Here is a 17,484-nt window from a genome sequence, read left to right on the forward strand (position 1 = left end):
ACCCTTAATTAGGGCTGCTCGATTATGGCAAAAATGATAATCACGATTATTTTCACTGAAATTGAGATCTCGATTATTTGACGATATTTATTTAACCCTTTAAGACCTACTATAGAACCAAGTCCGCCAGAGCTTATATTATTTTTTTACATGTTGTAGTGCCATTTGTGGGAGCATTTCAAGTTGATACTAATACAACTGTTATAGCCCATATTTTAATAATATGTATGCATTAAGTCCATAGTAACTACATAATTGCAAAAAAGTGCAATAAACTACAAAAAAAATTGAAAATCGCTTTTTGTTTTGTTTTACATATATTTCTACTTGGAGAAATTTAAGAGGTTTATCCCTCAAAACTTTAAATACAAAAAAGTTGCAAAAAATAGTTTACAACAACAGGAAATTTATTTTGAGTGTCTTCATAGTTTTATTTTGGAGATACACCAATTTTTATATACTGCAGGAAAAACGAAAAAAACAATCCTATGATGCAAATTTGCAAAGAAAACAGCATGTGCATCAAAATAAACTATTTCCAGCAGTGCAATTCGAGTTCTAAGCATCCCAGAAACTATTCAGAAAAGTCAAACATGAATAAAAACCAGTATAGGCTTTTAAGGCCTACAAGTAAAAAATAATTTCCAAGTGAATAAAAACTATTCATCCCCGAAAATGACGAGAAAATGGCCAGAGAAATGGGCGGAACATGCGATAGTGTAGCATGCGGTGACGTCTAGTAGTTCACTGTGGGAAGTGTTACGAACAGCTGATCGGAAATCGAGAGCAAAGCGTGTTTCGTGGAAATTATGTTTTTGTTGGCCTGCCAAGCGCTTTTTATGCAGTTTTTGCAAAGCTTTATGTGGAAGGAAACCGTGACCTAGGACAAGCTGATGGCATAAGATGTAAGTACAACTCCTCCGGTTTCATATGCAAAACAAATTATTGCGCTAGTGTTACGATCCAATGTTGTCAGTGTTTTGTGTTAGGCGTGACTGTTATGTGTTTCCTGTTTTACTTTGAAGGTCTGTCTTATCTCAGTGTGTTCAGTTTACGCTTCCTTGTCTCGTCAGTTCTGATTTGCCCCAGCTGTGTTTCCCTCCTGTTGTCCATTCCCTGATTGCTCCCTCTATGTATTTAAGCCCTGTGTTTCAGTTTGTCATGGGTCGTGATCATTGTGGTGTTGGTATCGTAGTTTTGTAAATAGCTGTAAATAGATTTGTAAAGTAGCAATTGAGTAATTTGTTCACCTTGTATATATTGTTCACTGCAGAAGCCTAGTAGGTGTGAGAAGCCATTTTTGTTGATTACATTTTCTCCTGTTTTTCTTGTAGGAAGTTAGGTAAGTGAATTGTCTTTTGTTTGGTTTTTCATTTTGGGTAGGAAAGCGTAGGGACCATTAGGGAGTTTTGTTTGTTATTTTTGGCACTGCTCACTGCTGAAGCAAATAAATGGCTGCTTAGCATTTTAAAAGATACTATTGTTTGGGTTCTTGTTTTGGGTGGAGTGTGGTGGGCCAATGTTTTGTTGCGTTCAGGACACGCCTAGACTTAGAACGTAACATAAACCTCGGACCCTCCAGCGAAGACATTTATGTTACGTTTATGTTACGTTATGTCACACAAAACACTGACAACATTGGATTGTAACACTAGCTTACACGGTTCAGGTTCTACAGGGATTTAAAAATAGTTACACAAAATGGAGCGTGCTGCTCTGACCGGCTTTAAAGGGTTAACAATGACTTTAAAAAATAATATAAAATAGTGTGCAACACCACTGAAGTTTTTTTTCTAATACTTACAGGTTGTTGGCAAAATATCTAACTTTAGGGCTTGTCTGTGGGCTGCATGCTGTTTAGCCACTTGTATTGTTATCGAACACGAGTGTAAAGCTCCTGGCTGTATTTTGTGCTTATTTTCTGAATAGCTACTTATCAATAGTGCAGATCCATATTGCAGCTTGAGACTCAGAAGGTGTCCAATAAGCTTTACCAGTGAGACATGCTCCCTGCGAACCTTAATCAATAATCCCTGTTGGACATTAATTTTTCTGTTTCCTCTCCCATTACCGTCTCACTGTAATATAGTTAGCCCATGGAACTAACTATTGATTATTTTTATATTATTTATCTCCAACCAGTTAGACTGGATAGAGATGTGGAGACAAGTCAATGTTAATGTTTACCGCGTGTTCCCTCGCAGGCCTACGACGACGGATACGGTGGAGAGTATGATGATGAGAGTTATGAAGCCTATGAAGATAACTACAGCAATCAGTCAAAGAGGTAACGTTAACACACACACAGCAGGAAAGGCTTTTTCAACTTTTCTCAGTTACCATCCATCTGTTGTTACAATACAGAATGTTTAAGGTCCACTGTGACCAGCTGGGCCATCACAGGTGTACATTAGAGCAAGAAATCCCCAAACCAACAATGACTTGATCCTAACAGCAAAGCTACAGTATGTGTGTATACTAAAGCCTGATAAAAGTGTGCCAGAGACGTCTGTTGTCTGTTAAAAACACATCAGTGAGCAACTTGAGCAACATGGGCACAGTAGTTAATCCCACATACACCATCATGCTGCTGTAAATATTTAGTGATGCACTAAATCCGCAGCTGAGTCCCCAACAAATGGAGTAAAATTTGTTCAAATTTGCCCAGCTTTTCTAGGAATAACTTAGCCCTTCTGTGGTTGAAGATATGTTTATGACCACTTTTTAAAGATCTGTCTCTTCATTAAGAACTAATAGATAAGGGCTGAGTGACACAGACAGTGGAGAGGACTACTGAGAGATTTTGTAAAAAAGTGTTTGGTCTTGTTGATAATAGAACTGCAGTCCTTTCCCCCCCAAAGAAATCACATTTATTCCTTATTTGACAAAAAAGAAAAGTCGTCTGCAGCTTATTATTTTTTTCTTTGACCCGTGTTTTCGCTTCATCTGCTTTCAGCATTTCAGACTATTATGAATATGGGCAGGGAACCAGTGATGAATCCTACAACAACTATGGTAAGTAGAGCTTATTTTATACCGACAAGAACAGAAATGAGTCACTGTCTTTTTCATGTATCCTCACTTTTCAGTACTGATACTCACTATAAATTGTTGAATCCAGCTAAAATGCAACACAACCCCATTATTAAAAATGAGAAAATGGGTTGATTATTTGATTAGTCGATTCATAAAAATGATTTGGCAGCTGGATGGCTGATTAAATGGTGAAGTCCTTTTTCACCTTGCACTGTGCTCTGCAGTTCCAGGTTCTCAGCTGTAAGAATGTGTTGATTTTCTTTGATCCTGATTTTCTTTAGTTTGTACATCGACCGTTTTTTGGCATCCAGGTCTGAAATCTCGAGTTTTTACAGCTTATAGAAGCCAAATATTTCTCCATTCATCATGGGTTAAGGTAATAAAATACACCATTTAATATGTAATGCTTCAAGGTCATAGGTCAAAAATCAGGGTCATTCGGGAAATTAGGAAAAAGCTTTAGTTTCCCCTGGAACATCTCAAAAATTTATTTGGGGGACAATAATATATCTTTTTCTGAGCTCTTTAAAACATTATTTTTAAGTAAAGACATTTTATGAATACACAATGACACAAAAGAATTAATATTCTACACCAGGGTTTTAATAGTTTTGCAATTTTCATTAGTTTTTATTTTTATTTAGTTTTGACTTCAGATTTTCAATTTTATATCAGTTTTAATTAGTTTTTACCAATTGTTTGCTAGTTTAGTTTATTTTTAATTTTTTTTTGAAAATCCTTAGTTTCAGTTTAGTTTTGATTAGTTTCAGTTATAGTTTTAGTTGTGTTTGCAATAATTAAGTGTAACAAAATCCCAGTTTCATCATATCAGTCATTCTCTTCTGCTTATCCTTGGGTATGTTGCTATTCCAGCTACCATACCCTGCACCCTGGACAGGTCGCCTGTCTGTCGCAGGGCTAACACGCAGAGACAGACAACTCACATTCCCACCTATGGGTTCTTTAAATAAATAAATAAAATAAAGGCAGATGAACAACCATTGATACCAGGCAACTATAAAATGTATATCTTGGCCCCAATGAGACTATTAACTCTTGCAGCACCGGGTGTTCTAATTTTGGTTCAAGTGAATTGATAAACTTTTTGAAGGCAATTGACTCACACAGTTATGTAGATATCCCGTCCTGTTGTCTCGGGATGCATCACGCTGCCTTGCCTGGGGTTAGCTTCTGTTTCTGGGGATGAGGGTTGAGTGTGCTCCCTTACCTTCTCAAGGTAAGCTAGGTTAGCCTTCTTGTGTGAGCTTTTCAAGTGCACTTTAAGGTTTGTGGGATTTTTTCCCTTTAGAAATGTCCCTCATAATTTGTCTCTTTCCACTACAAGACACTTGCTTTATCCAAAACACAGTCATATTCAAAGTAATCCCAAATTGGACTCTGCTTCTCCCGACCTAGAAGATCGGCAGTAACGCGTTACTGTAATCCGATTACTTTTTTCAAGTAACGAGTAAAGTAAGGGATTACTATTGCAAAAACGGTAATTAGATTACCGTTACTTTCCCTAGGAACGCTGCGTTACTGCGTTACTAAAACCGTGATTTTTTTGCGAGAATGTCTCATGACAGTGACGTAAGCGAGTGCGACGTTCGTGACAACAGCTGTGTGCAGATCAACAATGGATATATATCGAGTGCGGGAGAGAGTATGAGCGTGCAGCGTTTAAAGCGTGGAAGTACTGACCTTACTTTGAGTTTGATTCCATAAAAAGTGACAAAAACATTAGTGTCCGTTGTGCGTGGGAAGAAAACTTCTTTTTACAGCGAAAAAAACCCCCTAAACTTCCAAGCAAGCACCGAGTGCGCTACGACGTAATGGGAAATTCACAGAGAAACTCGCGGATTCTTCCACTGACCGCTGCGGCACACCTGCACCAGGGTAAACCTCCGCCTACCCCACTCCTGCTTTACAGGTGAAAATAGAGCAAAGGACCGCTAGTCTTTGATTTTATTTATTTTCTGCTGTGTTTTACTTGCATCTATTTGAAAGAGTGAGTGTAAACACAACAATATTAAATTATGTGCTGGAATGTGCAGAAAATAGGTTTAAATTTAAACAAATTTCTTCCAGTCAGAGAATGTTGCATATAATTAAATTTTTGCTTGATGCATAAAGTTAAAAGATTAAAACTAATAAAACAAGTTTTAAAAAGGGACTTTTCCATTTGATTACATTTTGTATGATGGATTATGAGAAAAAGTAGAATTGGGCTGAAAGATCTATCGCTTTATCACCTTTCAGGTTGTAAATCGTGTTTTTAAAAAGTAACTAAGTAACTATAATTAAACTTTTGAAAATAAGTAATCAGTAAAGTAACGGGATTACTTTTTGGGGGAAGTAATCAGTAATTAGTTACTGATTACTTTTTTCAAGTAACTTGACCAACACTGCTCCCGACTTTTCCTGACATGATTCTGCGCGTGGACGGAGCAACAACACAGACGACTCGACTAACGTACTGCCACCTGCTGGCATAATTAGACAGCAAGAAATAAATCTGGAAACTAAACTTCATTTTCACCCTTGACTATTGTATGACACGCACACATCAATGAAAACTAAACACATTTTTGCTATAAATTAATTTAATTTTAGTTAGTTTTGTGAACACTCATTACAGTTTTAGTTAGTTTTCCTTTTTTTGTTTTTATTTTTATTTCCGTTAACGAAAATGTTTTTTCACTTCTAGTTTTCGTTATTTCGTTAGTTTTCGTTAGTTTTCGTTAACGATAATAACCTTGTTCTACACTACATTTCTATATTAGCAATGCTGACATCAGCACAAGTAATCTGTGAAAAAAACTCTGTCATTATTCAGGATTTCAATATTACCAATACTGACATTAGCATAAAACATAAATGTTTTAGTATAGCCCTTGCCCTTTGGGGGGAGTTGTGCTGTCTGATTGCACTTGTTTAATAAGACATGATGCATATTTCTGTTAATTACACTCTCTTTTAGACTCAAATAGATGATAAACCAGAGTATGCTTCAGGGCTTGGCTAACTTTTCACTGAAAAGTTGCCACTATAAATGGATTCAGTGTTCATTGTTTTTCAGCCAGCTCTCATGTCTGTTATCAAAAAACTACGATGGCGACATCAGAATACAAAACCACAGATAACCACAACCATAATCTACAGATGTGATCAGAAGGGCTGAATGACACAGACAGTGTTGGGCATTTGTTTCATGGTAATTTGGGCTCTTTGTGACTTCTTCAAACTTTTCTTTTTCCAGGGTGGAATGATTATACAGCATACATATTTAATGAGTTTAAAAAGAAAGAATTGGGTCCACAGGTTTGAATTTATTTTGGATTTTCTGTGATCCACACAGGATCAAAAGAGTACATACAGGCTTAAATGTATACCATATCCCCACTGATATTTGGCTAACTGTCCATTAATAAGTTATACCTCAAACAGACACTTTTGGTAGCCATCAGCACTATTTAGGCATAATTGTGGCTGGATAGTTTACCGCTCTTCTTAACAGAATTGATAATGGTCTTTTAAATTGGCTGGTGTCCTGGCATTGAGCCGGCTTTTAAGCACAGGCGAAGGTTGGAGCTTTGGGACGTCCATTAAGTAAGCTTTATGTTGGCCTAATTTATCCATTTCAGAATCAATTTGTTCTGTTTTTGGGATCATTCGACTGTTTCCACAATTCAGCTGCCTAGTTGTTGATCAAAGATATTAATTTGTAGATAGAGGAGGTAGTTCCAAAACAGCCAGACTATGATGCTACCACCAACATGCTTGAAAGTTCCTCCTGTCATTTTGACTAAATAACTCAATCTTTGTCTTGTCTAAAGACAAAACTTCTCCAGACAGCATTTGACTTTTCGATGTGCTCTCTCTTCCCATGGCAATGTCAAACTCACAATACAGTGATGCTGGTGTTTCAGCAGTTTGCAGTTTATGGAGGTTAGTAGATTTATTGATCCTGAACCTTTTCTTTTCATTTAAAGTTGGGTTGGTAAAGTAGTGACACACCCTAATTGTAAACACTTACACATCAAAATTACGTACAATTGTTTCAATTGATGATCTTGGCCCTGAGAGATTTTTCCAACTTGTGTAAATTGTAGAACCTTGAGCACCACTTATTAAAAGATTTAAGTAAGTGTATGTATATATTTGAGCCTGTAATTTTGACTCTGTGTGGATAAGAGAAAATCTACACAGAGTCAAAAATAAATTCAAACTTGTGAACACAAGTCTTTCTTTTGTAAAGTTATTAAAGATCTATGGTGTTCAATTATTACACCTCGGATAAAGAGAAGTTCAAAGAATTCAGTAAAATCCCAAAATTACCATGACATTCATGCCCATGATGAGTGTATACAAGCTGCTGACCACTATTGTAGTATTTTGCTATCGATATAAAGTGAACACTTTTGTATTTTTCACTGTTGTTCACATAAAAACAAATATATTTTGGTTCTTCTGATTTTTTTGTTTGTTTTTTTATTGTTTAAATAATTGAAGCATTACGTAAAAATGAAGATATTGGTTAGATGCAGCCCTAAAGACTCTTTAGAAGAGTTTAATATTGTGGCGACCCACTAGAGGCCTCCACTCACACCCAAGCTGGGAGGAAGGGTTCTGCTGCTGTGTTATATCCCCACAGTCGGACCCCGGTATTCGCCCGCGCATGTCGCCTCAACCCCATGAAACTGTCCGTCGCTCGGGAGGAGTTCGCGGCTATGGAGCGCCTGGGCATTGTGCAACGCTTGAACAGCGCCTGGGCCTCTCCACTTCACATGGTGCCCAAGCCAGATGGGCGGTGGCAACCTTGTGGGGATTTAAATAACATTACAGAGAACAACCGTTACCCGATTCCCCACATCCAGGATTTTTCCGCCCATCTTGCCGGGACCTCGATTTTTTCCAAAATCGATTTGGTGCAGGGATATCACCAAGTGCCAGTGCGCGCTGAGGATGTTCTGAAAACCACTGTCATCACCCCCTTTGGTTTGTTCGAGTTTTTGCGCATGCCGTTTGGGTTGAAAGGTGCCGCCCAGACCTTTCAGCGACTTATGGACTCTGTTTTGCGTGGGCTACCTTTCGTTTTCGTCTGTCTGGATGACATATTAGTGGCCAGCACGAATCCTGATCATGAACCCTTCGAAGTGCCAGTTTGGTTTACCGGTCCTGGATTTCCTGGGGCACCGCATCTCCGATGGTAGCGTGGTCCCGATGCCAGACAAGGTGCAAGCCGTCGCAGCTTTTCCGCGTCCCGCCTCGGGTAAAGCATTGAAGGAGTACCCGTTGACTGGTCCCCTGACCGCCTCCGTGTGTTTTCCGCGGCGAAATCGGCGAAGTCCGGCATCTGGCAGCCCCTCACCTTTTTCAGTCGTTTACTACAGACATTCAGCACGTGGCTAGTAAGCGTTTTGGTCCCCCCCGCTGACATTACCTTGGACAGAGGCCCTCGGTTTGTGTCGGAACTTTGGTCTGCGATGGAAGGTCCACCGCACCACGGCATACCACCCGCAGGCTAACGGGATGTGCGAGCGGTTTGACTAGTCACTCAAGGCCACGCTCCGTGCTTCTTTAACGAGTGGTAACTGGGTCGACCGTCTGAGGCCCCTTTTCTGTCACTGGCCCGGTGCACCACTGCATGCCAGATGTTTTTGTTCAGCAGTCGTTGGAATCTTCTCCTTTCATTTTTGTTTGGCGTGACGCCCATCAACCCCCCTTGCGTCCGCTTTACGACAGCCCGTTTCGGGTTATTGGATCAGGTCCCAAGCATTTTGTTTTGGATTTGGGAGACGGTAGGAGGTAGTTTCAGTGAACCGCCTTAAGCCTGCACACGTTCTGCAGAATGCTCCTGTGGTGCTGGCCCATGCCCCCTGCCGCGACCGCCCACCTGCTGCCGGGACGTTGGACTCTGACCCTCCCTCTGAGATCACTCCGTGCCCGCCGGTGCTCGTCCGGCCAGCAGAGGGTTCGGCATGTCTTTCCTGGCCTGGTGGACCCACAGCCATTTCTCGGACTCCCCGTTTCAGCCGTTCTGGACGTTTGATTAAGCCCCGGGTCCTGGATTGTTTGGGTGTTCAGGGGGGACATGTGTGGCGACCCATTAGAGGGCTCCACTCACACCCAAGCTGGGAGGAAGGGTTCTGCTGTGTTTGGGCGCAATATGCTCAGTTCATGTTTGGAGGTGAATAAAGTTGGAGTGTAAAACTAGAGCTCCTGTGTCGTGTGTCACATGCCTCCATAGTGTCATATTTTTATATGATATCTAGCATCAGTGATTTTTTGATCAGCACTATCCATCATTCTCTATTTTGAGAAGTTTTCACTAAAGACAGTTCCCACTAAAGTATTAGCATTACTAAAGGTAATACCCTACATTCATGGGCAAATAGTAGAATAGAAAGAAAACATTCTCAAAAATTCTTTGATTTGATTTAAAGTAAATCCTGACAAGAAAAAAATGTTGTGTTGACCACACTTTCCTGGCTGACACTGCTGCACTGCTATACAAAAAAAAATTCACAGCCGAGAAAGAAAAAGAAAACTGTGGTTTCGGCCCACTTGCAATCATCTTCACCCAGGGAGCCACTTCTGTGTGCATCAAATTCCTCCTACCTTCCTGGCTCCTCGCTGCATTTGGCCAGAGGAGTAAATGTGCCAGTGGAAGCTCATGGGGCTAACCAGTGCCTATTGCAGAGGTGGACTGTTTTGCCTTTTGGGCATGTGCCTTTAAAGGCTTATTCCAGAAAGCTGTTACTATCGGCTGACTAACCTTTGCTGTGCCCAAAAACAAACTCACGCAAAAAAAAAGAAGAAAAAAATGCCGGTTTGCAATTTCCAAATCAGCACCTGCTCCAAATTTTATAAAGGAGTCTCTGGATTTCAACTAAAAACATTAAGAAACATCTAAAACTGCTATTTAAATAAAATTGCATAAATCACCAGAAGTCGAGTTACAACCTTGTCACATGACAACGGCGATAAGCCGGATGCCACAGCAGGTCTGCGGGCTCATTCATTTTCAGCACAATGAGTTGTGCACTGGGGTGTTGAGGTCAGACCAAACCTAAACCAACGGGGCAATGATTTGATTTTTTGCTTCATAAACACTTTCTTATTTGGGAGCGGTGCGTTGTGCCTCGCAGCAGAGGTGGGCATCTTTATGTAATTTGGCTCGAAGGAAGGAGCTGCTGACAGTCGAATCTCAGTGTTGGTCCGTCAGAGGACAAAGAGCTCATGAAATTAATTTTGTGTGAAGAGAAGCCCCCCATAGTACCTGGGATATAATTTGCTTGCTTAAATTTTCTTGTCTTTGGTAAAATAGATTTAGGAGAGGCTAGAGAAGAGAGACAGTTTGCCTTTGTGACATGACGTTTCCGTTGTGAATGCAGCAGCTTTCTGCAATGCGTTTTTAACTCTTTTTTTCACCGTTTGTTTGCTTTAATCTGCAGAGGAGGAGTGGGGAACTACCCGAGCCAGTCTCAAAGCCCCTGTTTTACGGCTGACGCGAGGAGGCTACAGAAAACATCCTTATGGCAGATACTAAAGGTGGTCCAGACCTCCAATTCTCAGCTATTTATATCTATTTTTTAAATCCATTATAAATGTTGTAACAGTTATTTTATTTTTGGCCCATCTTCTTCAGAAAGTAAAAAGAAAATCCCCACCCCCACCCCCATAAAGCGCATAAAGCAACAATTATTGCAGTATACTGATGTTTGAGCCTTTTTTTTAACAAAAGAGACACTTAACAGTTCTCATCCATATGCAGGAAGGTTGTTCTTGGCTGTTTAAATGCCCTTCATTCCAGCTCCCTCTGCCCTAAAACATTAATCTGCAGATTTATTCTTGTGGGATTTGCGTGACTAGTTGGTTTCCATTTAGTGTCTTTAATGTAGTGATTACTAAGGTTTAATAGCCAACCCCTGTTCACTGTGTTAAAGCAGGCAATCATAGAGCCATAATTTGACTTAGAGAGCCTATCAAAACTCTGCTGCGTCTCTCTACTTGCTTTAATTGCTAAGGAGACTTCGGTGCCCCACATAATAGAGGCATTTTCGTGGTGTTGCAAAACATCCAGTGATGTCATGTCCGTTTTTATCCACCGTGACACGCTACTAGATGTGGAAAACAAGCAAAACTTTTTCTCATTTTAGTTGTGCCTGTTCTTCAAATACGAGTTTGTCTAGGGGGAAATTAGTTTTGCCCTCTTATGCGAGTATTTTTTTTTTAAGTTATTCAAACCCTATTGGCACTTTTTTCCTAATTTGGAAAACGGCCCACAAAATCCAGCTTAGCTCTTTGTCAGTGACTTTACAGGCACGATGAGTCTTTAACCAGCCACAGCTACGGAGAAAATGTGTTCACTTTAAATTTGAAAAAGTCTTTTTTTTTTAAAACTTCAACCTTTCTCCAGAGTTCACTGATTGGTGGCTGCTGTCTGGTTTAAATTACTTCATGGAGAAATTCAAACTGATTTCTTCAAGGCACTTTTTTGATGATTTGGTTTAGTAAAAATAAAAACTGTTGCTTTTCTCTCGCTTTATCTGAACAGAACTAATCTGCAACTTTGATTTGATTTGCAAAAACTATAACTAACCAACGGCAAGTTTAAACACTCCCCACAACACAAATAACATTAAATGCAACAAATGGAAACCTATCCTTGAAGAAGAGTTGAAGACCTGAGTGCAGAGTGTCTAAATGACCTAAAATTTTCTTCTAAAAAAATGTTTAATGTTGAAATATCAGGCAAAATTACCCTAGGCCATGTTGTGACTTTAAATGATACAAAATGATGTGAGATCATGATCGTGCAAAACACAGTTTTGGTTGAAAGCAATGTACAGTGTGTAATTTCTAATGCGTGCTTTGTTCTGTGTGTAATCTGTATTTGTACATAAGGCATTTAATAAAAACAGCATAAACCTCCAACACAGTGTGTAAGACTTTCTAAATAGCAGCCTGTGAAGCATTAAATTGCTATTGTTCTGCAGTTTGTTAACGCGATACGTGACGCAATTCAAGCTTCTTGTTTCTAAAACCTAACATCTGCTTGCAGGTAACGGCTAACTCGTTTCATAAAGAAAACCCACCAACCTGTCCCAAATGAATCATTTGTAAAACACCGTATGTTATCCTTGAATATCTGATCACTTTCTTAAGAAACTAATAAATTTCTGTTCTTAATTCATTCTCTGAAGTTTTACATCATTAAACAGACACTGATTGACTCTGATATGGCGTTTAAAGAGGTAAGAAGTCCTCATATATTATCATAATAATGCCTTAAAAATTCTCAGGATTTGGAGCTTAAAGAAAAGCATGTGGGCAATACGGGATCTAGATGCTGGTATTTACCTTCTGATTGAATGTCATTGCTGAGGGGGGAAAACAACGGCCTCAGCAACTCATCAATGTCTCTGCTAACGCCTTTCTGCATTTCTGTCATTTAACCTGAGAAACCTGCTCTGTAACTTTCCGTTCTTTAAATATCGAAGCTGAGATCTATTTAGCAATTTGAATTCTCTTTTGTGATTAGTACACCTGAAGCCTGACTCTCATTAAGAGTGTAGATCACGGGACTCAAAGGAAGACTAAACACTAAGCAGGTAACCCTAATGATAATCCTAATCTAACCTCCACTTAAAAAAAAGTAAACCTGCCCGTTTTAACCCCAAATAAATGCACTGTTGAATTAAAATCCCTTCCCATCTCTAACTAGATCCACAAGGAATTCAGCTGTTATAAAAGAGAGAATAAATTTTAATAAAAAGACACTAAAATATTGTTCGGCAAACTAAACACCACATCGGTGGTATAAAAGTAATTCTAATAAAATGTCACTTTTATAATACCTTGAATTGGTTTACTTTTTTCACAGTGATGGAATGTAACAAGGCTTGTGTGTAAATATTGCATGCATGCATTCTATACTTGTGGACTGGTGATGATGCATAGGACCGGTTCATTCTTTATAACGCTGATTTGTTCTTCTCCGTAGATAAGGAAACACACCGCGGTGTGTTTTGGTCAAAGAGGAGAGGAATGTAATAGGTGAGTGGAGACACTGTCACGACCTCAGTTGCAGAAATAATCAGTGATTCACACTTTTAACATGTAAATGGGGCATAATTGGGAGAGGATTAGAAAGTTTCTTCACTGGATTCCTTTCGCACATTCAGCAAAAACTCTAAATGCTAACTTGAAATCATAGGTGACACATTAAAACCACCTGAAAATGTTGATGTCTGAATGTTCATTTTAACGTTAGCTCACTATCCACAGTATTATAAACCACATTATGTTTGTTTATATTTCTATGATTAAGAGCAATATTTTCTTGCGGCTGGCTGTGTCACACTTGAGGGATTGAAATATAATTTCCATCTCGTGGAATATTCTGATAGATTCTCTATTAATGCTCGTTTACATTAGCTGTAAGTGTGAGAGCTTTCACAGGTCTGACAGCTCATTAAGAACACAATAAAGCACAGACATGCAATTAAAATAATGGAAACAAAAGATGTATAGGAAGCAGAATCTAACTAAAACTGCAATATAATTAGAAATAATTAATCATCTGATTAGAAGAATGGTAGAGTACTGACTGTATGAGATTGGCTCAGAGTGAAGTATTTGCGCTGCGCAAGGCGAGATGTTAAGGTCAATTGTATGTGCAGAAATGAGGGGGGAGGTTTTGGAGTTGCAGAAAGCAACGTGTGTGTTATTGCCAAGATTATATGCTGTCAGTCTTGCGTGCTTTTGTCTCAGCTGGACCCGTTATTGCACATTTCCTTTCTGCTGTTCAGTAATGCTCTTATTGTATCTCTGTGTGCATTTTTCACTTCAGTTTTTGTTTTATTACTCTGCAAATACAGTTCCGCTTAATCCCTATGGTCAGATACCTGCTGACTTATTCATAACTCGTCCACTTCTATTGACTTTTTTCAATAGAAGGGTGCGTTTTGTAACACCCGTGCATGTCATGCATAACAAGATATATGCACCTTGTGAGATGTAGCATCAGTAGTTGTTTATATTAGTGCTGAATCGTTGAGAATAGAATCGAGAGTTTTCACCTCTCACACTACAATCATTTTTGATTATGCATTTCCACAATAATACACACACAGCTTATTACAGCTGTAGCATATACTAATTATTAACATTGCTTTATCTAAGACCTTCATCGCAACAGTTGCACATACCGTTATGAATGTCATTCATTCATCCAAGGGCAAAAGTCCCCACTGGGAAAAAATACTGCTTTTAATCAAGGACAAAAACTGTTTCTATTAGTCTCTAATTCTTTTTATTATTATTATTATTATTATTATTATTATTATTATTATTATTATTATTATTATTATTATTATTATACCCAACCAGTTTATTACGTACACCTTTTCAACTGCTCATTAACACAAATATCTAATCACAGCCAAATGGCAGATACCCAGTGCATTTAGGTGTTTAAGCATGGTCAAGAACCTGCTGAACACAAGCATGTCGAGGGTTTAAATGGTCCAGTAAATAGAAAATATCCAATGAGCAGCACATCTCTGGGCGAAAATGCTCAGAGCCGATAGAAAGACTAGACTAACTTAAATAACCAAGTAACCGAATAACCAAGGTTTGCAGAAGAGCAAAATTTTACAACATGTCAAACTTCAAAGCAGATGTGCTACAACAGCAGAAGACCACACTGGGTTCCTCGCCTGTCAGCAAAAAACAGGAAACTGAGGCTACAGTTCACTCAAAACTGGACAGTAAACAATGGTGAGACAAGTCTCGATTTGTGCTGTAACTTCCAGATGGTAGGGTCAGAATTTGGTGTAAACATGAATGGATCCGGTTACCTTGTATCATAGGTAATGGTATGGAGAATAGTTTCTTGGCACTCTTTGGGGACTTTAGTGCCAACTGGGCATTATTTAAACACCACAGCCTACCGGAGTATTGTTGCTGATCCCTTTATGACCACAGTGTACCCATCATCTGATGTGTCATGTCACAGAGCTCAAACTGGTTTCTTGAACAAGTCAATCAGTTCATTGTACCCACAATGCCCCCACATTTACTACATGTCAAAACAATAGAGCACCTTTGGGATGAGGTGGAATATGAGATTCACATTGTGGATGTGCATCTTTCCATTATGGACATATATATAACCTATAGACGGGGGTAAGAACTGCTTTTGAGCAAGCCTCTTCAAGAAGCCATTCAAACATACCTCACACTACCACACTGACATTGTCCTACATTTCTGACAAAAGTCATGTACTGTAAAATTAAGACACAATCATAATTGTTGCATTGTCATTGTTTACTCTTCTCCAGAGCAGAAGGAATTGAAAACGGCTCCTACAGACCTGAAGATTACACTTTGCCATCAAGCAAGTTCAGGTCCTTCACTGGCCGGGGAAGTATCTAGGTAGGTACGCAGTGTCGTCCTCCATAAATCACCTGACAAAACAGCTATATAATGCCTCCCTAAGCAATAAGGTGAAAATGTTTACTTGGGGAACATATATAAAGAATGTTTGTGTCAACATAATGCAATATTCACAAGATGTCGTCAATTTGTACGTCACCAGTAGCGTTGTCACACAGGATATTTTCCAAGGTTATTTTCACAGTGTAATATTGTAGGCTAGCAGTGAGCCGCAGCACTGTGCGTCTTATTAAATGAACCCACAGAAAACAGCATTTTCATTGAAAACATTTCAGCGATACTGCAGTTAATTAAAAGGATTACGTGTGATTGTTCAGTTTTTCTTTGAACGAGTGCAGAGGTTACATGACTGCTATGAATAAATTATAGATTAAATAGCTGAAGTTTGATTTTTATACTTGCAATATGAATCGAAAATAGTTTCAGTAGTACTTTTCCTCTTAAAACTAGCTCTCCTGTTTATCTGCACCTATGAGTTGGAAGTAATCATTGCTGCTGGAAACTCTGTGCATCTCAGTGATGTTCATGCCCCCTTTGCCAGAAGCGCTCTCGGATCCATTTTCATAACAAGCCTGCCGCCAGCTCAAGACCAGCCAAGAGATGAAATCCCAAAGCCTGCTATGGATGTTGATGTATTTCTTAAAATGAATGCCGCTAATAAAACTGCTCCCACACTGAGATTACAAAAGGGATCTTTTTAAATGAGTCATTATTCATTGTGACTTTTTTTTTTCTTTGCACAAAGAATTAAACTCATGAAGACTTTGCAGTTGTCTTTGCATCTCCTCAGATGCCATTAGTCCACGCACGTATCCATGGTGATTCTTGTACATTGCGCAGACCTTTGCTGCAGCCTCAGGCACTATAAAAACCAGCAGCTGGTTTTTTCTCTCTTTTTTTTTATAGCAAAAATGTTTATGCAGCCTCAATACTCCTAATAGAATACACAAAAGCCGAATCAGTAAAGATTCTCTTGGATTTTCATCTTTGCTGATGAAAAAGTAAAGATCATTTCTTTCCTCTGTTTGTTGTACACAGTAATAAGTTTGGACTTGGAGAGAAGGGATGATGCAACATGATGGAAAGAGATTACAGATCACAAATAGGTAAGGAATACTGGTAACTATGATCATTTACTTTGCTCTTTTTTTAACCTTTTCGTTCATATTTATTCATCAAGAGGTGATCTGATGTATATTTAAAAGGAAATTCTCACACTCTGGTAAATCTTTCTCCAGTTTTGCAGGTATAGCAGGAAACTTTTATTAACACAAACTTTTATGGCTAACCTGCTTTAACTGTGTTAAAGCAGGTTAGCCATAATTTCTGTGAGGAATAATCGGATCATCAAGTGATTGTTTTGATATTACTTCTTCATTATAGTTCCCGTTGGCCTGTGTAGTTGTTTATAACAGATGAGGTAGCGCTGTTAAAATCTGGCATCAGTAACAATGGCCAAAACACTCTAAAAGTAAAACACTCACTGCAACGAAGCTTTTTAACACAAGTTAGCTGAAAGCAGGTCTGTGAGAAAATGGAGTTATAAAGCACTTTTTTTAGCTTACCTAAGCACAAAAAGAAGAATTTTGTCCAGCCAAGAAATGATATTGATACATAAAACCTACTAAATACTATAAAACCATTATGGATTTGTATGTTTTTTGTGCAGATTAAGCAAATTAACTGATGAACTGCAGACAAAACCAGACTGGCTGTTCTGTCCTGTGTCCCATCTTTATTGTTTGAATTGTATGATATTGTATTTATTTCTTATACAGACCTAAATAAATAGATATAGTAGACAGAATACAGCTAGAAGGGAAGTTTGTTTTCTATCATTCCCAAGCGGTGTACAAAGTCACACTCTGGAAGTGTCATCACTGACTTGGTAATCAGACAGGAAAATAAGTATAAATATAAATGATAGAAAATAGTCCTTGCACAGCTTGAAGTTATATCAACACATTCTGCAGTCGTGTAAT

At 38.8% G+C, this 17,484-nt stretch overlaps 1 protein-coding gene across 3 annotated transcripts in view; it reads left to right on the forward strand.

Moving 5' to 3' along the window:
• Window positions 1-17,484, forward strand: part of khdrbs2 (KH domain containing, RNA binding, signal transduction associated 2) — a 97,277-nt gene that overhangs the window by 68,221 nt on the left and 11,572 nt on the right. The window contains exons 7-12 of one of the 3 annotated variants that reach the window (XR_006053270.1): window positions 2,205-2,287; window positions 2,957-3,015; window positions 10,494-10,590; window positions 13,046-13,098; window positions 15,388-15,481; window positions 16,541-16,608. Coding sequence is in view for 1 of the 3 variants with exons in the window: in XM_014329116.2 (XP_014184602.1) it covers window positions 2,205-2,287; window positions 2,957-3,015; window positions 10,494-10,588 (237 nt within the window). In the remaining 2 variants the exon portion in view is untranslated. The other 2 variants (XR_006053269.1, XM_014329116.2) reach the window with 2 other exon arrangements.

This window comes from Haplochromis burtoni, unplaced genomic scaffold (genome assembly GCF_018398535.1).
Source record: "Haplochromis burtoni strain Fernald_Lab_line unplaced genomic scaffold, NCSU_Asbu1 Contig_12, whole genome shotgun sequence".
Classification (NCBI taxonomy): Eukaryota; Metazoa; Chordata; class Actinopteri; order Cichliformes; family Cichlidae; genus Haplochromis; species Haplochromis burtoni.